The sequence below is a fragment of the Lissotriton helveticus genome, chromosome 2_1 (genome assembly GCF_964261635.1).
Source record: "Lissotriton helveticus chromosome 2_1, aLisHel1.1, whole genome shotgun sequence".
Classification (NCBI taxonomy): Eukaryota; Metazoa; Chordata; class Amphibia; order Caudata; family Salamandridae; genus Lissotriton; species Lissotriton helveticus.
In genome coordinates, this window is record NC_136059.1 from 449490860 (window position 1) to 449517518 (window position 26659).

The 26659-nt window shown below is 45.6% G+C and overlaps 1 protein-coding gene across 1 annotated transcript in view; it reads right to left on the reverse strand.

Moving 5' to 3' along the window:
- The window catches only part of CDC20B (cell division cycle 20B), a 363106-nt gene that overhangs the window by 80763 nt on the left and 255684 nt on the right, over positions 1 to 26659 (reverse strand). Inside the window, exon 7 of the mRNA XM_078675082.1 lies at positions 19324 to 19520. Within this exon, the coding sequence (XP_078531208.1) occupies positions 19324 to 19520 (197 nt within the window). The remainder of the gene's footprint in view (positions 1 to 19323; positions 19521 to 26659) is intronic.

The window sequence follows — 26659 nt, forward strand, 5'->3', positions numbered from 1 at the left end:
ACGCCCACTTTGCATGTCATTAGCGATAATTATCGCTGACATGCAAAGCGGGCCCCTAAACGCCCGCTATCGCCTACAAGCTGTCGCTAACTGGTGTTAGCGACAGCTTGGTAATAGGGCGATAAAATTATCGCCGCATTAGCGGGAATATGTCCCGCTAAAGCGGCGATAATGGCCCTTAGTAATATGCCCCATAGTGAGGTGTGTAGCTAAATATATGGGATTCTTGCAAGGAATGTAGCTGACTAATGATATAGAAAAGACCCTAGTTCCAAGACCCAAGTCCACACCAGAATGGCAAGGTTGGCATGCACCAACGAGCTGTGAGGAACTTCAATAGCAGAAGGGCACTCACGGTGTAAGATAACCAGTTTGTACCCGCGTAGCAAAGGTTTCAGCGTGAGGCACTGGAAATGAATGGTTAGTCCGACACTGCAGGCTCCTATCAGCCTTTGGCTTTGAGAAAGAATCCCTTATGTGTGAGAGAGCGCAAACTGACCTAAATGTATGAGTACATCACACTTACCTGTAGTAAGCACAAATCATGAGGAGAAATGCCATGAGTGCTAATAGTATCTGTAATTATCTTCTGAATGTATAGCTAATGTAGAGATTTAAGTAGAAGTGGAACTAATACAGAAATGTGTGACACTATATGATTTTAGTAGATGTGATTATTTCTGAATTCATGTCGTGTAGCTGTTAAAATGTAAGATGGTATGTGGTTAAACGCAGAATGTGGTAGGCCTCAGGGCCAGAGCTAAAAGGGAAGGTGTTTCTTTTCACGACACAGATTGTATTAATGTTTTGGTCATTGCATTAAATGGGCCATGATTTTTAGAGATGTTTACTGAATAATAGAATAAGAGTATTAACATGCTTTAATTAATGAAGAAGTTGAATGCTATAATCATGATGAGAAATATTGTAGGCCTGAAATGTTTTAACATTGATTTACACGTACATGTCTGGGCTGAGAAATGTTGCAAGCCTTTTTTGGAAGTCTATGAGAGTTGGGTTCTTGGCTGCAGATATCTGTCTGCAAAGGAAAAGGGGGGATCCAATTATAAATGAATGAATAGAGGTCTGTTCAGTAGACGGCCCAGACATGGAGGAGGGTTCCGGAATGTTTAAGGGGTATCAGCGGGCCGGAGAAGAGTCTGAGAAGCAAGGTCAACTCTAACGTATGAGGCCCAATACAAAGCATCATGGAAAAAGCCAGAAGCTACACCACGTGAGGGGCGTCTCGCAAGGGGCGTCTCAAATGTTGTTGACTGTTTTGTATTAGGGACAGCACCCCTGGGTGGAGTTAGAGCAGATACCTGAGGACCCTTTAGAGAGCGGATGGGTAGGCAGAGAGGGGTCATGACTGGAGAACTATAGGTTTTCACCAAGAGACTTAGAGTGAGTGACTTCCCTTGGGGGTCATTCACTGCTGACACCTTTGTTAGGTTGGGACTTGGTTAAGTAGGGATACCATCTAGAGCAGGGTAGGGACAGCCTAACCTGTGTGTTTTCCTCCAACTTAAATGAAGGAGAGATATGCGTCAATGCTGATAGCTTTATTATTCTTAGAACTTGTGTTAGTGATTTCCGTTGCTCGTCTGAGGGCTTTCCGAGAGCACATGTATGTAATTGGACCTGTGTATCTCGTGAATCTCATTCTGAGATGCCTGTATTTGCAGCTTATCATATCCTTACAATAAACTTTTGAAAGCTAGAAGTTGTTTGTGATCTTTGGGAGCAGAGTCCTTTATTGGGTGAACTAACTTGCAGAGAGGGGCACTTTTTTTTTTCCTCCAAGACAGGCAACAAAGGTTCAGTCGACCAGATCGAGGTTTGGATCAATAGTGATGAGGTATCGATCAAAATCTCGCCCTTCCAGTTGGTAGCTATAGAGGATGGTTGCCTTCTTGAGGACGGTGACCTAGGCCAGGTTAGCTTACCCCAAGGCCCCTAGAGATCGATGATCGGAAGAACAGCCCGCTGAAGAAGATCCGGATGACGTGAGACAGAAAAGGCAGCAGTATCGGTCGAGAGTGAGTATAAAGGGTTATGCGTGTTAGATTGCGGTGTTTTGTATTGTATCTATGTTGTAATGTCTGGCGGAGTTGAATGCCTGTAGAGTGACTGTGGAACAGGTTGTGAGCGCGCGCAACCGGTGGAAATCTTAAGTTCAAGGAGAGCTTAAGTGGTTCGGGTGTATCGGACACCCAGAGTAATCGTCAACTAGTGTGAAGGGGGTCATGAGGTACCATTGATCACCCGAAAGACCGAGATAGGGGGACCGTAAGAGTGAGTGCGTGAGTAACGGACGCTGGTCGGAAGTTACTGTGTGTGTAAGCAACCTATCAGAGAGACGATAGACATTTCGTCAGTTGTGTTGACAATTACATATAGACTGTGGACGTACAGTCGAGAGAAGTGACCGCTTGGTCGGAAGTAGTCATTTTTCGGTGTATGAATGGGACGCATGCATAACCGGGAAACGAGTTGAGAAAGGAGGGGTGCTGCTGCGAAGCGGAGAAAAGTGACGTCAGAAAGTGTCGCGACGTGATTGGCCGACCGGAGAAAGACCGCGCTGCGATAGGCCAAGCTAGCAAAGCCGCGACAGGATTGGTGGATTGTCATCAGGAAGTAAACAGAGTAGCGAGGCTGGATATTGTGCGCATAATTATGAAGTGTTTTAAATGGCTGAGAGCGGTGTTTAAAAAAGAGAAGCGGGGATCGTATGAAGGGGAAGAAGCCCCGCCGGAGGGTACGCCAGCTCGTTACATGGCAGTGAATGTTGGGCTGCATACGATCCTTTGGATATCAGAGTGGAGTAAGATTACTGAAGGAAATGAGGAACTGACGTTCCCGAAGTACGGGACGTTCAGATTAGAGGTGTTACATCGATTAAAATCAGTCATGACCTCAATGAGACCCTTGCCTAGACCGACCCAGTTTGAAGCTCTTGATGCATGGATTAGGGCAGCGCATGAAAAGAATATGAACAGACGACAAGAAAGGGTGAAACGATCGGTAAGGGCAGTACAGGATGCCAGGTGGGATGCGGATGCTAAAAGATGGAGAGTGCATAACATGGAAGTAAATAAACTGTACCCAGTGTTAGAGGTGCCCGTAAATAAAAGCCCCCTAGAAGAAGATGATGAGAGCGAAACAGAGGACAGCCTGATAAACAGATTACTGACAGACAGGCCACCCCCGTATAATAGAGCAGGGGGAGAGGTCGAGCATACGGAAGGAGAAAAGGGGGGCAATGCAGGAGAGCATAGACCGCTTCCCAGTTCAGAGTGGGATCCTGAGGCAAAGAAAGAGCTGTCCCAGCCTAGTCAGGTGCAACAGGTAGTCGGGAGGTTTGTGGTACAAAGAGCGCCGGAAACGGAAAGCGCCACATCCTACGCATTACCAGATGCACTACAGGTACCTGTTACCATAGGTCCTATAATATCGATATATGACCAAGAGAGAGCAAGAGGGGAAGAACGGGTACGGAAGGACAGAGAAAGAGCAGAGAAGGCAAGAAGGAACGATACGATCAATTCCCCAAGTCAGATGCCGATACCGAGAGAGTGGAGCACCCCGATGCACACAGCAGGGGACCCAGGAGGAGATCCTGGGGGCCCTAGATGGCCAGTGGATCTGAGGGGATCTGGACGGAAATCCTTTCAAGAGCTAAATGAGTACATGAAGCAGTGGGATGAGGCAGTGAAGGCTCAAAAGAGCATCATAGCTGCGGAAGCTGAAAGGGAAAGTCAGGACAGCCGAGCTCGGACTCACTGCGGGGCTGGGGAGAGCAGCCCGGAGTGGGACTGTAGAGAGAGAGATAGTAGGGGAATCACCCATTGGGCCCGGAGTGGGAATAGAATAGATTTGGAAAACGGGGGCCCCGGGAGTGGAGGGGTGGCGCGCCCAATACTCAGTGAAGGGGAGAGGAGAGCGCAAGAGTACAGAAACAGCTTTAAGTGTCCACACTGTGTGCCCGGCACCAGAGAACTGAATGGGAGTTGTGAGAGGTCGCACCATAGTCCCTGTGATGACGGAAATGAGCGCAGCCCAGGGAATATGGGGAACCAGGAAGGATCGTATCAGATACTGAGCGATACTAGGCAAAGAGAGAGTAGAGACCAGAGGGAAAATAACAGAGAGGTGTGCGGTGAGAGGAGAGAAGAAGAAGAGAGTGGGCAGAGCAAGAGTAGGGGTAACAGGCCCGTGTTCCATCACCTTCCAAGATCGGATGGCCGAGCATGGGACCTGGAGAGATGGGAGCAAGGGAGGGCACCCATTAACTCTCCCGAGCCCAAACGTAGAGCTCGAAGTTGGGATGGTAGGGAGACCAGTGAGCCCCCTTCGAAAGACATATTGCGAGCTGAGATAAAAGCCAAGAGACTCGATGTCGCCAGTTTAAGGTCAGACCTGGATGATATGGTAGATGGTACCCTGCCTTTAGAAAGAATGGAAATGTATGAACAGGATGAAATACTGTATATGGCAAAGGACATTACTCGAAAAGCGAGAGCAGTCCATGAGAAGTTAGTCGAACTAGCAGGCAAATATATGGTGGACTTGTCAAGAACCAAAGCATTACAGGGTAACCACAGGCTACATTATACAGATCGAGACCTAGATGAGAGGAGAACGATTGGGCTGAAAACGCACATAAGGGAACTGATCGCTGGAATAAGGACATGGAGGGCACTAGATAAGTGGGAAGAGAGGTGGTCCAAGAAAGGGACCGGCAGGAGAAGCACGCTTGGTATGACACCAGGAGGACAGCAGGGAATAGAAGCTTACCCTTTGCGTGAAGTCGCAAATGGGAACTATGTACATGTCCCTTGGAGTAGGGGAGATTTAGCTGCTTTTACCACCTCCTTCCCCAAATTACGGGAAAACCCAGTGGAGTGGTACAAGCAAGTGGAGAGATTTGTAAAAATCTCAAAGGTCCTATGGATAGATCTGAACACGCTGTTTGACATTGTAGTACCAGGAGATCTGTGGACAGCATGCAAGGTTAGCGCTGAGTGGCCCACAACGGAGCCAGAGAGAGATGCTAAGACTAATGGGCCGTCCGAGATTGTGATGGCAAAATTCGAGAGAGTGATGACTTGGCTGAAAGAGAAAGTGCCAATGCAAGACATAGATTGGGTCAGAATAGACCGAACAAGACAGGAACCCAAAGAGACAGTCCACGAATATTACGAGAGATTGCTGAAGGCGTTTAAACAGTATAGCGGCTTGGATGTAATGGATCCAAAAGACATAGGGCAATTTGTGTCCAAGTTCGTCCTGGGACTGAGACCGGATATTAGTTTAATGATTCAGCAACACTCGATTTGTTGGCAAAGTAAACCCCTAGACGAAATACTGAGATATGCCAGGTACTGCTGTGATGAGATAGACTCCAAGGCTAAGAAACTAAAAGAAAAGTTGATGGTGGTACAGATGCAGGCAGCAGGAAAGGGGGGACAGCAGCAACAGCAGCAAGGGACAGGTACAGGAGGAAAGAAGCAGTACAGTCAGAACAAGGGTAATGAGGAGAGTTCCACCTTTAGACCCAGAACAGACATAGCTGCCTTGAAGAAAACGACAAGGTGCCACCAGTGTAACGAGGTGGGGCATTGGAAACGCGAGTGCCCCTACAATGTAGAGATAGGAGAGCAAGAGATAGAGGAGGAAGAGGTCCAGAGCGCGCCTACAAGAGGGGTGACGCCATACCAAGGAAAGGTGCTCAAAGGGGGGGCTCCTCCCCGAGCCCAGTTCCCGCAACCTCCTCGAGTAGGGACTATGGGTAAGACCTATAGACAAATGCCCCTGTTTGTAGAAGGGGAAGAGTGCTATTATGTGGACCCATTAACCGGACAGAGAGTGGAAAGAGAAGACTGCACCCTCGGGGCAGCCTTGGAGGTGGACCAGAGGGGACCCTATGTGGAAGCAGAAGTAGCAGGGTGCCCTACGACATTTCTGGTGGACACAGGAGCCACTAGATCCACGATCAGATCAGCTGCAGTTCCAGACCTGCCCATGTCTGGAGAGACCATACAGGTGGTGGGGGTCGCAAACAGGAGAATAACCAGCCAATTGACAGAACCGGTACAGGTGAAAATAGGGAAGTACAGCGATGAGCACCAGTTTGTGGTTTGCGATTCAAGTCCTGTGTGTCTGCTAGGAAGAGACCTGTTGTGTAAATTGAATTGTACTATATATTGTACACCTCAGGGAGTGGAGGTATTGACCAATGATGATGATGCAGACTTCAAAGTTGCAAACTCAAGAATATGCGTGGAGCTGTACCCTACTTTAACAGTAGATGAGCTCCCCTGGGACTTGAGAGAGACAGTGGCACCAGAAGTATGGGATTTCACTGGGGAAGAGATAGGATTGGTCAAAGGGGTGGACCCAGTGAAAATTGTAGTGAAACCGCATGCTGAGTTCCCAAGAACACCCCAATATAAATTGACTCCAGAAACGATTGCAGGCATAAAACCCGTGATCGAGTCCATGATTAAACAGGGAATACTGAAAGAAATCGTGGGTAGTCCATGCAACTCCCCGATTATGGGTCTGCAGAAACCAAATGGGAAATTTCGGATAGTACAGGACCTTCGAAAGATTAATAACATAGTCGTTTCGTGTTGTCCAGTGGTACCGAATCCATCAGTGATACTGTTTCAGATTCCATTCCAAGCTGAGTGGTTCACTGTGATCGATCTTTGTCAGGCTTTCTTTTCGATCCCTCTGGACGAAGAAAGCCATTTTCTTTTCGCATTTAAGCTGGAAAATCGCGTCCTAACATGGTGTCGTATCCCTCAGGGGTATACAGAGAGCCCATCGATCTTTAACCAGCTTTTGAAGAAAAATCTTGAAAGTCTAGTGCTGCCCCAGAAGTCAGTTCTGGTCCAATACATAGACGACCTCCTCGTGGCGTCAGAAACAGAAGAAGCTTGCAGGGAGGACTCCATTGCTTTGTTAAATCACCTAGCTGCCAATGGGCACAAGGTGTCCCCGGGAAAATTGCAGTACTGCCTGACAGAAGTGCAGTACTTGGGACACAGAATAGAGAAAGGCAAACGAAAGGTGTCACCAGACAGGATAGAGGCGATCATGAAAATGAATGCGCCTAAGACACAGAGAGAGGTCAGGATGTTCCTAGGGATGGTGGGTTATTGCCGACAGTGGATCGTGAACTTTTCACTGAAAGCAAAGCCCTTGCAAAAACTGACGCACAAGGAGGTGAGCGATCCGGTACCATGGGACAAAGACTGTTTGATGGCATTCCTACAGCTGCGAGAGGACCTGTGTCGTGCTCCGGCATTGGGAATGCCTGATTACAATAAACCATTTTTTCTTTACTGTTGTGAGAGAGAAGGTTGCGCGTTGTCTGTGTTAGTCCAAATCCATGGGAATGCCCGTAGACCAGTTGCTTATTTCTCGGCTACTTTAGACCCAGTAGCCGCAGCGTTGCCCGGATGTCTCAAATCCGTTGCTGCAACGGGTGTCAGCATTGAGAGATGTGAAAATATCGTCATGGGGCACCCGTTAGAGGTGTGCGTGCCCCATTCTGTTGAACTGTTGATGACCAGGACCAAAACACAGCATCTGACCAACAGCAGGCTCACGCGATATGAGCAAGTTATTCTTGCTGCAGAGAATGTGACCCTCAAGAGATGCTCTGTTTTGAACCCTGCTACCTTGATGCCACTCCCAAATGATATAGAGGATGATGATGAATGTACAGACCATGACTGCCTCGATGTGACTGAACTATGCACCAAACCCAGACCCGACATCGTAGATGAGCCACTGACCGACCCAGACGAAATTTTCTTTGTCGATGGCTCATGTGTAAGAGACGAAGTTGGGCAGTTGAGAGCAGCTTATGCTGTTTGTACAATTGCTGGAGTTGTGGAAGCTGGGTGCCTGGAAGGAGTACACTCCGCTCAGGTAGCCGAGATTGTTGCCTTGACACGTGCGTGCTTGGCCAGCAATCAAATTCGAGTCACCATATACACTGACAGCCAATATGGTTATGGGGTAGTTCATGATTACGGGCAGTTATGGTCTCAAAGAGGCTTCATGACCTCTTCAGGCTCTCCCATTCGCAATGGAGAGTTTGTGCGCCTGTTGTTAGAGGCGTTGCAATGCCCAGCAGGTATCGCAGTTGTAAAGTGCACCGCACATACCAGAAATGAGGACTTCGTTTCGAAAGGCAATAGATATGCTGATGAAGTTGCGCGGTATTGCGCGGAACAAGGGTACTCTTTCACAGAGGTGGAAGTGGGTGGAATAAATGTAAGGACTGAATTAGCCATGATACTGGAAACTGTTGATACTTGGGATGAACTGTCAAACATGCAAGAAAATGCTCCTGATATTGAAAAAGAAACATGGGAAAAGGCAGGATGTGTAATGGGTGAGTCCCATTTTTGGGTCTCAGCAGACGGCAGAGCAGTGTTGCCCAATGAGATGGTGAGTCCAATGGCTAGACTCATACATGGTCCCGTACACTTAGGGAGAGATGCTATGCTGAGAGTGTTTAGACAGACTTGGTACAATCCTAAGTTTAGAATAGCAGCAGAAGCAGTGTGCCAGCGTTGTGTGACCTGCCAGCAGCTGAACGTAGGAAAAAGAACACCAGTTGCACTGAGCCACATAGGAAGGTCTGGAGGTCCATTCAATAGAATGCAGATAGATTTCATTGAAATGCCAAGGTGCAACCGCCTCCGCTATGTCCTGGTGGTTGTTTGTGTGTTCTCCAGATGGGTTGAGGCATACCCTACACGTAGGTGCGACACCCTCACAGTGGCCAAGTTACTGCTTAGGGAACTCATTCCGCGCTTCGGGGTGCCGGCCTTTTTGGAATCAGATAGGGGAACACATTTTAACAGCGAGCTTGTGAAAATGATTTGTGCAGCTCTGAATATCGATCAGAAGTTGCATTGCAGTTACCGACCAGAAGCCTCAGGAATTGTGGAGCAGATCAATGGCACGATCAAGGCCAGAATAGCCAAAGTTTGTTCCTCAACGACCCTGAGTTGGCCTGACGCCCTGCCATTGGTTCTCATGAGCCTTCGTAGTACCCCAGACAGAAGAACGGGGTTATCACCACATGAGGTGTTAATGGGGAGAGCAATGAGGCTGCCATCTGTCCCAACTACTGCACTGTTAAATATCACAGATGATATGATCCTGGACTATTGTAAGGGGCTGTCTGACGCCATTCGTTCTGTGTCCCTTCAGGTGCAGGCTGCCGAGGTTCCATCGTGCCAGGGCCCGTGCCATGACCTGTACCCTGGGGACTGGGTCCTGGTGAAAAAACATGTGAGAAGAAGCTGCTTGGATATTCGTTGGCGTGGGCCCTTCCAGATCATCCTGATCACGAACACAGCTGTGAAGGTGGGAGGCCTGCCCAATTGGATCCACGCGTCACATACGCGAAGGGTTCCAGCACCTCGGGAAGAAACAGCTTCTCTCTCGGATAGACGTCCAGAAGAGGACCGAGAAGCCATAGAGGGGGCTAGCCAAGCTGTAGAGGTGCCAGCGGAAGCAGGGAACGAGTCTGACCAAGCTGAGGACGGTCAGTACAACAGCGAAACGGAAGACGCTACAGAAGGAGAAAGTAGCTGGGAGTACGAGTCAGACACTGACAGGTCTGACAGAGAGCGAGAACAGACAAGAAGGAGAAGGAGTAGAAGGGCACGTGGAGAAGCTAATTGGCCGCAAAGAAGGAGCTCTAGCCTGAGGTCAACTCCAGAGGTAACCCTTCCTCCGATATCAGAAGACTCAGACCCGGAAGAAGGTGCTCAGGGCGCTGAAGCACCCGACCGAAGAAGGTCAAGAAGAGTGCGTGTGCCTAACAGAAGATACTCCACACCTGAGTGGACATATCTGGCGACAAATGTCTGTGAAACCGGAGACAGGGAGGATCCGAGCGGTGGTGGTGTCCAGTTCTGAGCCCATTGTCACCGTGGAAATACGACTGTTGGTACCCGGAGTCGAACAAGAAGGGTCATTAACATTCATGCTCCCCAGACCTCCCCGCCTCAGCAAGTTAAAACACATGTTTCTTTCAGAATTGCAATTCCCCGACTTTGGTACAACGATAACAGCACATGAAGAGCACAATCTTCGTTTGGAAATACTGAACTATGCTATTGAAGCTACAGGCACAAACCTGATAGTAGACTGTTAAAGGACTTTGTAAATAAAGCAAGCAGAAAAAGAAGATTACCTAGCGCCCAGGAAGCAGAGAATTTTAGGGAACTTCCCTTGAGTTGATGGAGAAGGGCTAGGGTTGTCTTTATTGAACTGTTAAAGGACTTTTGCGAAGAAGGTTGTCAGCTTCCAGTTGTGTGGATTCTAAAGACAAAAGGATTAAAAAGAGACTGTAAAGGAACGAGAGGAAAAGAACTTTTTGCTAAGATAAGAGAGAGCCATATTGTCTGACGAAATGGAGGCCGGCACCCAGAACCGCAGAGCTAAATGTATAATAGGTACACTAATAGTAGGAGTGATAATATTAATAGCTTTAGTGGTAACAATTTCTTATGTAAAGGGACATGAGGAAGAGGCAAAGGTAACTGATGTGAATTCTGAAGAAACGCTTACACCTACTGTTGCTGGTGAGAAAAGGGAAAACACTCAAGAGAAAGCGTTATTAGCTGCAGAAGCCCGCAGGTTACACGTAGATGAGTCCCAAGGAGACTTTAGGTCAAATGCTTATGCTAAACTTTTATATGAATACGTGGATGCCATGGAGGTTAAGGATTGTTACGTCTGCATGCAGTTGCCGGCGTCTGTAGATGAAGGCATTAGATACCATCACCTCCCGCTGACATATGGCATTACATGTAGCTTATTGCTTAGTATATTTTATGAGAGAGATAGTTTCGAATACTATTTCTCCAATTATGATTCAGTGTTGCCAGAAGTCCCAAATTATAAGCAGATGAACAAATGGGACTACTGGAAGAGTGAAGACAGATTGGCCAAGTTCTTCATTCCTTGGATTACCTTAGATACTTCACATGCCCGTAGAAATAACCTGACATGCAAGGTGTCAGAAGTCGAGAAGAAGTTCATAGGGCAGGTGGATGATCGTTACAGGAGACAAAAGATTTTGAAAAAATCAGGACAATGGAAAACAGATTGGACCGAGGAAGAGAAGGCACACAAGAGAAAGGGTAGTAGTGGTCCAATAGCTTTAGATAAGACGCAGAGAGGAAAGCTATGTCTTCACCGAGCCAAAACGTATTATGAAAATGTATACGTGGGAGAAGTCGACTGTGAACATGCTTTCAATATAGAGTACTATACTAAAGATTTCCTGAAGGGAATGCAAGTAATTCCAAATGTGTATTTTGTATGTGGAAGAAATGCCTACGTGAGACTACCTGACAACTGGTATGGATCATGTTACTTAGCAATTGTCTTCCCCAAAATATATCATGCACAAGACTTAGTGATCATTGAGGGCAAGACATCTTCGAGGGGAAGGAGAGATGTAGGAGATGCAGAAATGGTTGGAGATGTCTTTGGAGCTATGTTCCCTCTTTTGGGAGTAATCCTTAATGATGTTAAAATTAGACGACTGGCAACAGTTGTCGACAGGTTGTCTGCCAGCACTGCTCAGTCCTTAATGCTGGTAGAAGGAGAGATGCAATCGATAAGGGCTATGGTTCTTCAGAACCGTCTTGCGTTAGATGTCCTACTAGCAAAAGAGGGCGGAGTCTGTAAGGCTTTGAAGGTCCAGGAATGTTGTACTTACATTCCAGACAATTCGAAGCCCCTTGAGAAAGTTATTAGGAACATAACTAATATTCACAAGGAGATCGAAGACTTGAGTAGAGAAAATGTCTGGGAAAAGGTGGGCCATGGAATGAGTGAAGTTGGAGGGTGGATTTCCACCTTAGGCAAAAGCTTTGTGTGGTATATACTAAAACCTATCATCATAATATTGATCTGTGGGATTATATTGTGGGGATTGGTGAGGGTATTCAAATGGTACAGAGCAAGAAGGTCAGAAAGGGCCCAAAGAGAACAGCTGCAGAGATTGGCTGCCATACAAGATAATCAGTACAGGAGCCTGAGGGCTCTGGAAGCGCAGAGACAAATCATGCCAGCAATAACTGCAGTTTAAATGTTAGTGATGACCCCGAGAGGTCATCAAAGGGGGGAACTGAGAGAGCGCAAACTGACCTAAATGTATGAGTACATCACACTTACCTGTAGTAAGCACAAATCATGAGGAGAAATGCCATGAGTGCTAATAGTATCTGTAATTATCTTCTGAATGTATAGCTAATGTAGAGATTTAAGTAGAAGTGGAACTAATACAGAAATGTGTGACACTATATGATTTTAGTAGATGTGATTATTTCTGAATTCATGTCGTGTAGCTGTTAAAATGTAAGATGGTATGTGGTTAAACGCAGAATGTGGTAGGCCTCAGGGCCAGAGCTAAAAGGGAAGGTGTTTCTTTTCACGACACAGATTGTATTAATGTTTTGGTCATTGCATTAAATGGGCCATGATTTTTAGAGATGTTTACTGAATAATAGAATAAGAGTATTAACATGCTTTAATTAATGAAGAAGTTGAATGCTATAATCATGATGAGAAATATTGTAGGCCTGAAATGTTTTAACATTGATTTACACGTACATGTCTGGGCTGAGAAATGTTGCAAGCCTTTTTTGGAAGTCTATGAGAGTTGGGTTCTTGGCTGCAGATATCTGTCTGCAAAGGAAAAGGGGGGATCCAATTATAAATGAATGAATAGAGGTCTGTTCAGTAGACGGCCCAGACATGGAGGAGGGTTCCGGAATGTTTAAGGGGTATCAGCGGGCCGGAGAAGAGTCTGAGAAGCAAGGTCAACTCTAACGTATGAGGCCCAATACAAAGCATCATGGAAAAAGCCAGAAGCTACACCACGTGAGGGGCGTCTCGCAAGGGGCGTCTCAAATGTTGTTGACTGTTTTGTATTAGGGACAGCACCCCTGGGTGGAGTTAGAGCAGATACCTGAGGACCCTTTAGAGAGCGGATGGGTAGGCAGAGAGGGGTCATGACTGGAGAACTATAGGTTTTCACCAAGAGACTTAGAGTGAGTGACTTCCCTTGGGGGTCATTCACTGCTGACACCTTTGTTAGGTTGGGACTTGGTTAAGTAGGGATACCATCTAGAGCAGGGTAGGGACAGCCTAACCTGTGTGTTTTCCTCCAACTTAAATGAAGGAGAGATATGCGTCAATGCTGATAGCTTTATTATTCTTAGAACTTGTGTTAGTGATTTCCGTTGCTCGTCTGAGGGCTTTCCGAGAGCACATGTATGTAATTGGACCTGTGTATCTCGTGAATCTCATTCTGAGATGCCTGTATTTGCAGCTTATCATATCCTTACAATAAACTTTTGAAAGCTAGAAGTTGTTTGTGATCTTTGGGAGCAGAGTCCTTTATTGGGTGAACTAACTTGCAGAGAGGGGCACTTTTTTTTTTCCTCCAAGACAGGCAACAAAGGTTCAGTCGACCAGATCGAGGTTTGGATCAATAGTGATGAGGTATCGATCAAAATCTCGCCCTTCCATGTGCTCTTTGGCTCCAACTCTCTACTCACAAAATAATTGCCTTATAATGACCAGACAGCTATGGAGTAGTTGGCCAGCCGTCAGCAATGAAAGTGTCTTGGCCGAGGGTGGCTATGAGCCCGTAAGCACCAGATAAGAGCACAGAGGGACATGCTGCCTATTTTATAAATTCATACTTTGTCAAAGAACAGCCGAGTTACAGCCACTACTGGATAGGGATCCTACTATGCGGCATGGTGTGCTTTGTATACCTGTGCACTTAGCACAATGGCTTCCTGGGAGATGATGTGCAGTGTGCACCCCCACCACCCATGGAGGTCTCGAGCAGTGTGGGGAAACTCTGAAAGTCTGCCAGTCCCTCTTCATACTATCCATGCATGCTTAAATGGTGACAACGTTTTGTCCAATTAGATTATTATAGTAGCTTTCAAATTTCAATGAGAAAAGAATGAGAAAGGAAACTCCTTCCATGGGCAAAAGGTACTCACAAGTACTTCCTGTACTACAACTAGTAAGGAGATGGTGTCTTGTGCATTCAGCAAGGGATGTGTGAATTTACAATGATTTTTTGGCAACTTTCGCAAAGGTCAATGAAAAATGTATCAACCTTGCACAGATAATGAAGTTTACAGATTTGTCACATGTGTGGAAATCACAACCTTTGCAAAAACTTTTGTTGAATATATCCTTAATTAGCCCTAGCAAATATTTCTGCATATCATGAATTCGCAGAACACCGTATTTTTCTCTTTCACAAAGGCATTATGCTTAGGAAACCTCACTAAATAAGTAAAGACACAGGGAAACAAGCATTTGCAATGCAATCCGCCTTGCCTTTGGGACCTTATATGTATTAAGCTATGCAGCACATTAGCCTGGGTGCTGAAACATCTACTGTTCTTTAACATGGAGGGAAAGTAAGCACCAAACTTTGGGACATACCAGGAATGGGAACACATGGAGAGAAATATTGCCTTTCATCGGGAAATGGTATAGTCCAAAGGTCTGTTTTTAATATAAAAGCAGGGCCTTCGGTGGTCATATCACTGAAAATACGAGATTTAAAAAAAATATTATTGTCTACGGGTGCTTGTGGAAGGCAATTTTAATGGACTGGAATCTAGTGAATGATAAAGTGATTCTGGTATTTTACTGATCTCTGCTGGTCGTTTCCTATCAAGAAAGTTACATAGAGACAGTTGCCAGAAAAATAAGAAAAAGAAAGTCCCTCAGCAGAAAGCAATTCTGGTATTTCACTGACCTCTGCTGGTCGTTTTCTATTTAAACAGTTAAATAGAGTCAGTTGAACAGAAAAAAGTCCCTAAGCGGAAGCAGACGAGTCCTAGAGCTGATCTCCAGAGCCCACAAAGTAAATACACATATAAGTATATACTAAAGTATATACAAGAGGTCTTGAATGCTCGACCTAAAAATCGTCATACAGTTTTCATTGTTCCTTGGGTAGGCTCTATAAAATTCTTCATACAATTTTTAGCTTGGCTGGGTTCGAGTAGAGTGAAAATGGTATTGATATGCAAAGAAAACTATCACCTGAGCAAGTGAAAATATAAAGGGGAAAACTTAGAACAACCCTGAACCCACTTTGTCGTCCTATGCACATTTAGGACCCAAAAAGCAGCAGGTCATACTGCTGAGAAGAGTTTATTTTGCCAGAAGCTTTGAGAGGCTTTTTCACTGCGTGTATGCACACTGTGTATTGCTGACTGCACTCTCTACCAACAAGCATTGAGTCTAGCTAAAGTCAGAATTGTTTTTTCATCTACAAAGGTTCTCTGGGTCCCTTCTGATTATCTGGGCCCTTATCAAGAACAATGTGCACCTGTACAATAATTGGTTTGTGTACCTCCATTTACAAATAGGCTGCTTAATTTGTCATCTATATGATTAATCTTCAGTTTGTGCACATATTATATATTTCATCATTTGCTGCATACTTTATGAAGTTGTTCCTGGCAGAGAATATGGGTAAACAGTTTTTGTCCATATTCTTAATTAGTCACAATATATGAAGGGGCAGATTTATGATGACTGGCGCATCCCCAGGGATGCGCCAGTCATCCTGCACTGCTGCTCCGCCACCCATGGTGCACCGCATTTATAATGCGGCGCACCATGGGGCAAAAACGGCACAGTTGCGTGACGCATCTGTGCCGAAAAGGTGGCGCATTGCTGGAGCTGCGTCGCAAGCGCGACGCAGCTCCAGCAAGGCTCGGGGCTGCCCCATCTCCACAATGCTGCGTCAAGACCTACGCCTGCTTCAAGCAGGTGCAGGCTTTTGACGCAGCATTGTCCTGAAAGTGACTGAGTGAAATCTTATAGATTTCACTCAGCCACTTTTGCGAGGCGCACCTGCCCCGGAACGCCCACCCTGCGCCGGAACGCCTCCTCATGGCGCAGGGCTTTACAACGTGACGCATCTCCTAGATGCGTCACGTTGTAAATAGGGCGCATTGTTTGCGCCGCCGTTGCGTCAAATAAAGTGACGCACCGGCGGCGCAAGGCCTTCATAAATCTGCCCCGAAATGTCTAATAACTAATATAAAAATGTAATATGCGTGGCTGAGCTAATCTCAACAGGTGGCATGTGCACATATTGATGATGGGACATATAAGTGACAGAAATTCACTTGCACCTGTGCAAGACAATTAGAGCCCTATTTATCAAGGGGGTTGCAGCGTTTTTGAACTATGCAACGTGATGCATGTGCGATGCAACCCCAAAATACGATTTATCAAGCCACATAATGTCACTTTGTTTTACCTAGAGAGGCTGATAACTTTGGAGCAACTCTGCCATGTGAAGGCGTTCTGTGGGCATAGCGAGGGTGTTCCCAAGCAATTCCCATGTGTTTGACTCATTTCCAGATTTACCATTACTGGTTGACATGGGAATGCGCCCAAATGCTACACTTTCCCAGGTGAACCGTAACGAGGAGAAATATCTTTATTTCTCCTCATCGCTTCATCTTTTGATGTGTGCTGCATTTTTCAGTACTCATAGATAGAGGAATATGCCTCAGGGAATTGTTTTTGTGCAGGAAGGTGACCCTTCCTGCACAAAAACAACCCAGGTCCTTATTGATGTGGAATTGGCGTAGGTCAGTGCCACAAGCCCTTTGCCAATGTGAAAGGGCAGGAATGCACTGTATTTATGAAATACTGTGAACTCCTGTCCTTTCCCCCTGCACTGGTGCACAATTTGCAGCCTGGTGCCAAAGTAGGAACCCTTGCACCATGGTGCAAGCATGTCTCTGTTGCAGGCAGGATTGTTTTGTGCAAGAAGGAGCACCCACCTGCACAAAAACAATCCTGAGGGTGTTTTCCTCTTTCAAAGCAGCATACATGGAAGGAGAAAAAAACGAGGAGAAATAAAAATATTTTTCCTCGTTACCTCTGGTCCGGTGAGGCGTAAAGTTTTGACCCTGCCCCAAGTTTATGTGTTTAAGTAAATCTGGGGTAGCGTCAAAAACCCATTGCAATGCCCATGAAATGCCTCCTTGGTGCAGAGTAAAGCAAATCAGCGACTTGCACTGCTTTGTCTTACTCCATATATATGAGACCATGCAAAGCCACACAGATATGATTAAGAGACTTCGTCGCCAGAGCGTATAAAAAAGTTGCTCTTTGGCAGTGCAAGCCTCTCATAAATAAGCCCTGCAGTGTGCAACCTTAGGCACCCTTGCACCATGGTGCTAGGGTACCTGCGTTGGAGCTAGGCAGCCCATTGTGCCCGTTGGCTGGGAAAAGGCAGAAATGTGCCGCATTGTGATAGATATTGCGCACTCCTGACCTTTCCCTGTGACGCAGCACTTTAGGTGACATACTGCACTGTGCTAAGCTGCATAAATATGGCCCTCATTGTGTAAGAGCATCTTGTTCAATATTGCATCAGTGGATTTCATCTGTTTAGCTCACTGCTTTGTGCCAATCAGCCTCTGCTGCTGAATCTCTTCATTTAGTGAAGAAGAAATGCAGTACAGAATCTTTAATCATTTCCTACAGAAACATACGAATTACTTTCGTACATTTTGCAATAAATCAATCCTCTTAGACTGAATTCTGAAAACTTTGGGGCTCGTTATGATGGCGGAAGGTCCGCCACAGCCGGGCAGGTAGTCTGCCCGCCATGGTTCCACAAGGCGGTCATTTTACACCAGACTTGTGGAACCCGGAACCAGGGCATCATTGTGGCAGTGCCGTGCAGGCACGGCCATAGGGATTACTGTATCACTTTCCGCCTGTCTTTTTGCAGCAGATATCCCGCAGCAAAAAGACCGGCGGAGACTGGCTTTGGAGGCATGTTGCAGGTCCCCTCTGTGTGTGGGGTGAGGTGTACTGGGGGTACCATAATTTCTCTGTACTGCGTGGCAGGCACCGCGTGGTGCCTGCCACATATTGCAGGGGAATGCTCAGCATGGCCTTTTAACATTGCGGACGGTGCTGCAGCCAGAAGCACCATCCACAATGTTAAAACGCCAGGATGCGCTCGCCAGTATGGTGGGCCCATCCTATTTGCACTCGTGGGACCGCGGAACGTATCGCTGACAGTCCCAGCACTGCTATGATGGCGGGCGGACTGATGTCTGCCCGCCATCATAATGAGCCCCATTGTTATAGTACAATACATCGAGAATCAGCACGATTGTGTGCCCATGATTCTACTAGAGATACATGAGATGAACGCAGCAGTGTATTTCTTTTTTGAAGATGAAAGAGGGAATTGACATCTGTAGGAAAGTTCTTCATTGATAGAGATTAGTTATACAGTCGTATTTTCCTAGAAAATATTGTCAAATGAGTAGTCATCCTCTGGACACTTTCTATGGATGTTTGCGGTATGTCTTCAGCGGGTATTAAAGAGGGTAGGGTTAGAATGTGCCTTTGGTGTCGTTCCCATATGTGTGGGTTTAAGAGTCCCAGCAATGTCTGCTTGGGAATACGGCTTTTTGCAGAATGATTCATAACGAAACAGAAGCAGTGGGAAAGCTATTCATGTACAAGTGCAAATTCTGATAACAACAGTAAGCTGTACCACTCAGACATATTTTATTTATTCTTAATTGTTATTATAAATTAAGCCCAAGAGGCAGTGGATCGCTACACAATGAAACAAAAATAACAATATTTTGAAAATTGTAAGACACAGGCTCAAAGGGAAAAAAATTGAAAATTAAATCTTAAGGAAAAGATGTAACGTATGCGGAAAGAGATCATTTGCAAGGAGTCATAAAGCACTATGTACAGTCATCCCATGCTTAAACATTTTTACCAAGTTTTAATTTGATGGTACTCAATTTAAAGACATTGAAATGATGGAGGCTGAGCAAATGAACTCATGTCGAATGTTAACTCACAGTGCCATCTCCTTCCTGAGTTAGGTTCTGCTTGGATAATGCTTTGGAGGACAAGTAGCAGGGCATAAGTAGTTATTCTTCCTATACTTTCTCTCTCCATGGCACTATTTCCAGCTGTTAAGACTCTGGCTCCAGTTGAGGTATCCACGATGTGGCTTACAGTAGGCTAACCCCACAGCAGGAATCCCCTGGATTTTTATATTATAATCGCTCAGTGTAGTCTGAGTGGCCTCTGACTTTCTATATTAAAGAATGGTTATACTTAGGGTTTACAAGTGAGCACCTTAAGTACACACTCGTTGCAAATGACCTCCTGTTCCCTGATCCCCAAGACCAGAAGATGGTTCTAGTTTTCAAACAGTACTTGTACTTCACCATCGCTGGTGCCCACAGCAAGGCAGGCCCCTTCTTTTATCCAGGACACAGAGGAGATGTACTTTGAGCTCGAGCTCAGGTCTATGCGTCCAAGGGCTCCACAGCTCTCGCCATCCCATATATGAACAGATGAGTTCAAGCCAAAAGCAATGAGATTTTCAGAACTCCAGTCCAGCAGGTTTAGGTCTGAAACAGAGGCATTCACTCGTCAACACATGCATCACTTTGGGAAATACCTTACAACAACAGACCAAACAAAACCAATGCCCTACTCAGGGGCTGAATGGCCATTCTCAAGGAGCACAGGACTCTTCAATGAAAGCATTACAATAACTGTTAAAGCAGAATACAGTCATATTTCAAGGTAACAGATGGTTTATGTATGTTCTCTAGTTAATTTAAAAAGGATGGCTTCAAGAGAAACACGTTTATTCTCAATATCAACATTTCATATACACATTTCCCATGTACAGTGGAAAACGTTTTATGGGCGTGTATTTATAACAGCTTGTTTCTGTAAAGAAGTGGGATGCACATTTTACACAAGACAGAGTAGGGCTCACACTTCTTTATTCGAGAGCCTTCTTTATTCAGCCTGCAGCTGAACACAGCTGAACACAGACAAGGCGGAAATACTGATCTTTGGCCACAGCGCAACAAATGCAACGACTCCTGGTGGTGATGGAGCAAGGGAAATACAAAAAAAATGTGTACCTCCTTCAAAGTTAATTACCTCATAACTTTAATAATATTAATTGTGTGAAGCATGTAAACTAATCAACAGATGCACCTTTATATTTAGACACTACACGTGGGAAATTAACTGCTATTTGCGAAAATCTAATTTATTAATGAAATGTGAGTCGAACTAACATAGGTTTGTGGTTATGTAGAAATAAAGAGTAATTGCATGTATTCGTGTATGTGGTAGAATTATATTGTGGCATAGAATGCAGATCGTAAGTAAAATGGCTTTAAATGTCGCTTTTGCTAGGTAATACCTAACACGGGTAATCAGAATGGTGGGCGGTAAACAGAAGGGCTTATTTACTATAGCTAATTTCTGTAATGTTTATTTTCGTATTAGTTCTCATTCGGGCCTGATCAGCCTTGTCTGAAAGTGGCTGATGTTAAACGCGATGGTGCACAGAAATTAAAGATGGCCCCCGCGCATGAACAGAAATGGATGTTCAGTAACAAGTGTATGGTCAATGCCCGGAATGAGAGATGTCAAGGCCAGGCTGGCCTGCAACTGGAGTTGTGCCAAAGAGACTATTCTAAAAGCATGGGAACGGATGAAGGAACTGAGTTTCAGAGGATGAAAATTACATGACTGCAGGAGAATGATACAAATAGTGTAATAAAGTATAAATGTGAACATTTTATGAAGTCATGTGAACCCCTAGAATAAGTAAGGACTTTTGAGAACTGGTTTGAGCAAAGAGGACATGAGGTGATCATCACCACCCCACCAATGGACCAACTAGATATGGATGTAGCCTCTAAATGTTTCAATTTTGGGTATAGAAAGTTAGTGAAAGGGTATAAAGAGTGCTTGTGCGTATGACGAGTATCGCACTTCTTTTCGCACCTTTGCTCAGCACGACATGCTGTCAGTTGAGACAATTTTTCTTCTTTATGGTGTAAGAGACTTTGAAAGATTTTGGACTTTGAACTCTGATGGGGAAAACGAACAAGATCATTGCTGAAATTCCATCTCGGGAGGGATACGACGAGTAGGTTAGAGGGACAGACAGTCAGCTTGGGAACCTATCCTGTGTCCTGCGGTTCATGTTCTCGTGAACCATTTTCTTCACCGCCCTATGGCCAAGGGGTAATGAGTATTTTCCGTTTTCTAAATTCTCATGCTTAAATGTATTGAAATAATGCTTAGAATGTATTTGTCTAATAAAATGTACGCAGTTTAAAATTCTCTTTAAATAAATCCAGATAAAATCTTATGAAATATAAATTCGAGTCTGTGGTTATTAAAATAAAAGTCATGACAAATAAAAGTTGAAGGTTTTAAACTGTGATTGAGCTGGACTTAATCGCCATCAACTGATTCCTACTAGTTGGTCCATTGACCAACTAGGGGAGTACCTCGATGTTTTTAGAAGTATCAGACATTGTAGTTTAATGTACATAATGTATATAGTTATTGTATAGGTTAATAAGGTACCCCACATGTCTTGCAGCTCATCTACTTATCACTAATTCAGGAGCTGTGCGAATGTGTGTGTGTGTCTCTCGGTGTTATGGGCCCCACCGATGAGTAAATAAAAGAGGTTATTCCTGGATTAGTGATATAAAGAAAGGGTTTATGTTGGTCCCGCTGCATCAGAGGCCACCAGACCAAGAACCCCCACCCACTCCCTCTAACCACACCAGAAACCTTGGAATCATCATTGACAACAAGCTCACCATAAAATCTCAGATGAACGTGGTCACCTCAGCCTGCTTCCTCACTCTGCACATCCTACATAAGATCTTCAAATGGCTACTCCTACACACGAGAAGCACTGTAACACATGCCCTCATCGTATAGAACACCACAGCCAGACTCATCTTTTGCCTTCCCTGATAAACCCACACCACACTCCACCTCAGGACACTTCCACTGGCTCCCCGTACAGAAGAGATGCAAACTCAAGCTGCTGACCCACGCACACAAGGGTCCACACAACCAAGGACCACCTACATTAACCACCCACTGAAAGTTTCCCAACTGTCTAGAAGATGACGTTCTCCCTCCTTTTCACTTGTCCTTTAGTCTCACATCTACCGAAGCAGAAGTGGAGGATGCTCCTTCTCCCACATCACAGCAAAGACCTGGAACAGCTCACCACGCACCTCCGGACCATCACCTCATTCCAGAATTCCGAATGGTCCTCAAGACCTGGCTATTCAAATAAGCCTACGGGACCTGCAAGCAGCTGGATACACTATCGGGTGATTAGCTGCGCTGTATAAATCCTGATTGATTGATTGATTGATACGTTATATAAGTACTCAGCATGTAAAATCACCCACCAGGTTTTTCCTATTTTGCCATGTGATAGTAAAATCATGTCTTCCAGTTGTGGAAAGAGAGATAGCTCCTGACAAGTGAAACGTTTTGCCTCCGAATGCAACTACCAGAGAAGAGGGCCCACAAACATTCTCCAAGTAGTCAAACTTCACATGATAGGGAACAGCCCAGGGTACTGTCTCTTTATTTACTGCTGGGGTCATAGAACGCCATTCCAGGAAGTGTGGAAGGAGACTAGACTCATTCTAGAGAAGAACTATAAATGGTGAAATGCTTCAACCAACATTAATTCAATGGCACAAATCGAATAATGAAATAATGTATAGACTGCAGGAAAAAGTGAGGGGCATGTGAGAAAAATCCATGTACATTAAAAACAATTAAAGGAGTTCAATAGAAAAGGATGTTTAAAAGTAGAGGTCACACTTTGAAAAGGAGGGTGTGGAGGAGTGACATCAGAAAATGTAGAAAGTAATCACGGTTTAAACTAAGGACACAGACATTCCATACAGTATATGTAAGCAAATAACTGAAACACAGAATAGGCCTGATGTTCTTCATGTACCAGTAAACCTTGCGTTTCTATAAAGCCAATGCTCTTGAAATGATTCATTGACTTAATCTGAAATCTTGTAGCGGTGGCTCTCGAGTCATAACTACTCACTAGAGAACGTTTGAAATGCCGATCCCATAGGAGGTGTCTGAGGAATTTGTTTTAAATGCCGGAGTAAAACATGTGCATACGTTGGCTTTTGGGAGGTATTTGAATGTGCAATCTTATCTTGTTCTCCCAGCCATCCACAGCCACCAATAATATTTCCAATTGGCCACTCCAACTAAAAAGCAGGTTGAACACCTGCGATGTTTGGGATATGAACTGGCACTTACCACTTTGCTGACGTTAATGGCTCAGTTGTATCTGGTGAAGACGGCTCTCAGATACCTTCATCATTCCTAGAAATCTAATCCCTTTAAAAGAATCCATTCCCCTCTGGCTTTTCACCTTGTAGTGTCACCTATGAATCACTGGGGTTGCTATTAGGGATTTGGGCCTGTCATGAAGAATTTTTATCTCAATATACCCTTTCACCATCTGACTACCTCGGCCATTCTGAGCTTCTTGGTTTTCTAGCCACTTGACATCATGAAGTGAAAATATTTTGGAATGAGGATCTACAATTTAGGCACATAGTAATGCAGTTCTACTAGGCACATGCTCAAAAGTTGTTCACCGAACAGCACATTGAAGAAACTGCCAAACATTGTGTTAGACCTGGCACCTTGGCGTGGGTCTCCCTTCCAATTTTTGCTATTACCTTATGTGTTTTTGCTGATTATATATGCTTTGGGCACTGTGCCACTGCTGTCCAGTGCAACAGTGCAAGTGCTCCCTATGTTAAATTGATGTATGGATTAGTGACTCCATGATTGGCAGGTTTGGTTTACTTGTCAGACCCTAGTACCGTGCACTGAGTGTGCCCAGGGCTTGTAAATCCAAATGCTGCTGATGGGCTTGCAGCACTTGTTTTGCCACCCACAGAAGCAGCCTGTAAAAGTGTGTCTCAGGTCTGCCACTGCAGAACCTGTGTGCAATCTGGTACTGTCATGTTGACTGGGCAAGTGCACCCACTTGCCAGACCCTAAACCTTCTCTTTTCTGTATATTAGTCACCCCTATGGTAGGCCCAAGGGCAGGGTGCATCGTAGGTAAAAGGTAGGACACACCCTGGTGTGTGTGGCATGTCCTAATAGTGATTTACAGCCATTTTCGTTTTTCACTATTGCAAGGCTACCTGGTCACCATAGGCCAGAATGGGCAGTTTAATTATAACATCTTACAATCCTAACTGACTCAGGGAACTAGGTAGAAATTCGAGTTTACTATGCCTGAACTCAGAATGATGAAATACATCTTTTAGTGAAGTTGGTTTTAACATTCTGTGTTTGAAAATACCACTTTTAGAAAGTAGGTATTTTCTTGTCTAACCATCCAAGCTTGCCTCTGCTAGGTTGTGTATGCAGCACAGGGCTGAATAGAGAAATTGCAGATGGGAGGGAGGAGTTGCATCTGGGACCTGAATAGGGCTGTGCCTTCCCTCCACAATGCTGGCTCCACCTCCTGTGGTGCGTCTGATGTCCCTGCCCTGCACTGTGAAAGGAAAGAAGTCTTGTCAGCAAAGTGCTCCAGGACTGACCAGAACTCGTTTGGACTAAGCAAAGGCATCTCTGCCTTCAGAGAACAAAGAGAAACTGTGTATAAAAAGGGGGACCCAGGCCGCAGGACTTTAGATCACTTTTGGATAAACAAGTAGAAACCTTTGCTGAGGAGAGGAACCACAGAGACTGAGGAGAGACTAATCCTAAGCGTGAGGGATTGGCCTGCAGTGGTTGCCTGACTGCCAAAGAGAGGAGAAAGGACTTTGTGCTACTTTTATTCAACATGTGAAGTATCTCCAAGTGCTTGAGATAGAGCTTGCCTCCTGCTGAAGATTCAGGGACAACAGACTTCAACCACCAACTCCCCAAGAGTTCTTTGGAAATGCCTGCAGCTGTGCTGGGCTTTCTGAGGAACTGCGTGTCGCAAGGAGCTGGAAGCGCAACTCACGAAGAAGAAGCGTGTCGCCGCCGCAGCCTCTGTTGTCGCATAACCGGAGGAGAGGATCGATGTTGCATCAGATGCCGCCACATCAATGGAGAAGCGTGTAGCCACCGCTGCAGCTGTTGCATCATCACCGAAGCGCCTCGGAACACTGGAGAAGAGGATCGACATTGCACCACATGCCGCGGCATCACCGAGAAGCGTGCCGCAGGGACTCTCGTGGCTCAGAAGAATCGTTGAGTCACCGCACAGCCGTCGGGCTGCATGCATCGTGTCGCATCCAAGAGAAGACGCCATCTTTGTTCATTGCACCGGATCTTCATTGCATCACGGCACTGCTAGTCGCATCGCCTCAGAAGCGCAGTAAGAAACCAACGCATCACCTCCCCTTGCAGAGAAGAACCGACGCATCCCCTGCGCATCAGTAGGGACCCGACGCATCACCGTTATCGCGTGTAAGGAACCGATGCATCACCTTCCCTGCAACACTTTTGTTGTATAGCGTTACGCATCCTAAGGTACATTGAACTCAACGTGTCGCATTTTACATCTTAAGAGAACTAAGTAATTCTACCATTTTTAAGTACAGTATTGTGGATTTTTGTCGTTTGTGGTCTTATGTTAAGTCTATATAAAAATACTTATTTTTATACTACAACTTGTGTGGTGTCCATCTGTAGTGTTGTCACTGGGTTACTGTATGTGTTCACAAATGCTTTACACACAGCCTCTGAGATACGCCTGTCTGCTAGTGCCAAGCTACCAAGGGGGTGAGCAGGGGTATTTTAGGAGTGTACCGCCTTACCCTGACTAGACGCAAGGGTTCCTATTTGGACAAATGTACCTACCTCTGCCAACTAGAGACCCCCAAATCTAACACATTGTGACTTTATTTTTCCTCGCACACACCCTCAAACAATTATGAATGTCCTGCATAAATGCTTCTCAATTCACTTTCAGTACCTTCTCAACACTCTTAAAGAGTTCACAGAATGGAGCTAGGGTAAAGAACATGATTCTTTAGGCCAGGCTGGAAGAGGGGAGACAACATACACTGATTACCATAATTCGCCGCCTGCATGACTCGTGGGTGGGGTGTGAGGGGACGTGCGGAGGGGAGGTGGGGGGATAGTTTTAATAAAAAAGAAAATGGGTAACTTACCTTCGCCAGACCGCTCCGGTCCCGGGTGGCGTCTGCTTCTTTCTCTGCTACTCACAGGAAGCATGCAGCCTCCCTCTCCTCCCCTCCCCTAAGCCAATCACAACTCTGCAACGGCAGTGTTGTGATTGGATGGGACACCGAACACACAGGCGTCTGGGGGGAGGCCATTTTCTTCATGTAGGCTGCCTGCAGCCTACGTGGAGAAAGGGAGAGTGTTTAAGACTGGTTTGGTCACCCCCGGGGCCGTCCAAACAGTCAGCTCTCTCAGAGTGGGCAAGCCACTCCTCTCCTGCCCTAGATCAGTACCGCCCATCTGCCCGCCCCCAACCAAACCCTTCTGCTTTCCCGCAGTGCGAGAAGCAGAAACATAAAATGATATTTATAATACCATTTTATGGTTCTGCTTCCCGCACTGCGAGAAAGCAGTGTGGTGACACTCCTCCGCCCATATGGAGGAGTCGCCCCTGATTACCATCAAACCCTATGAAACACTCTTAAACTTTAGGAGCTACATACATCAAGGGGAGGGCTGTA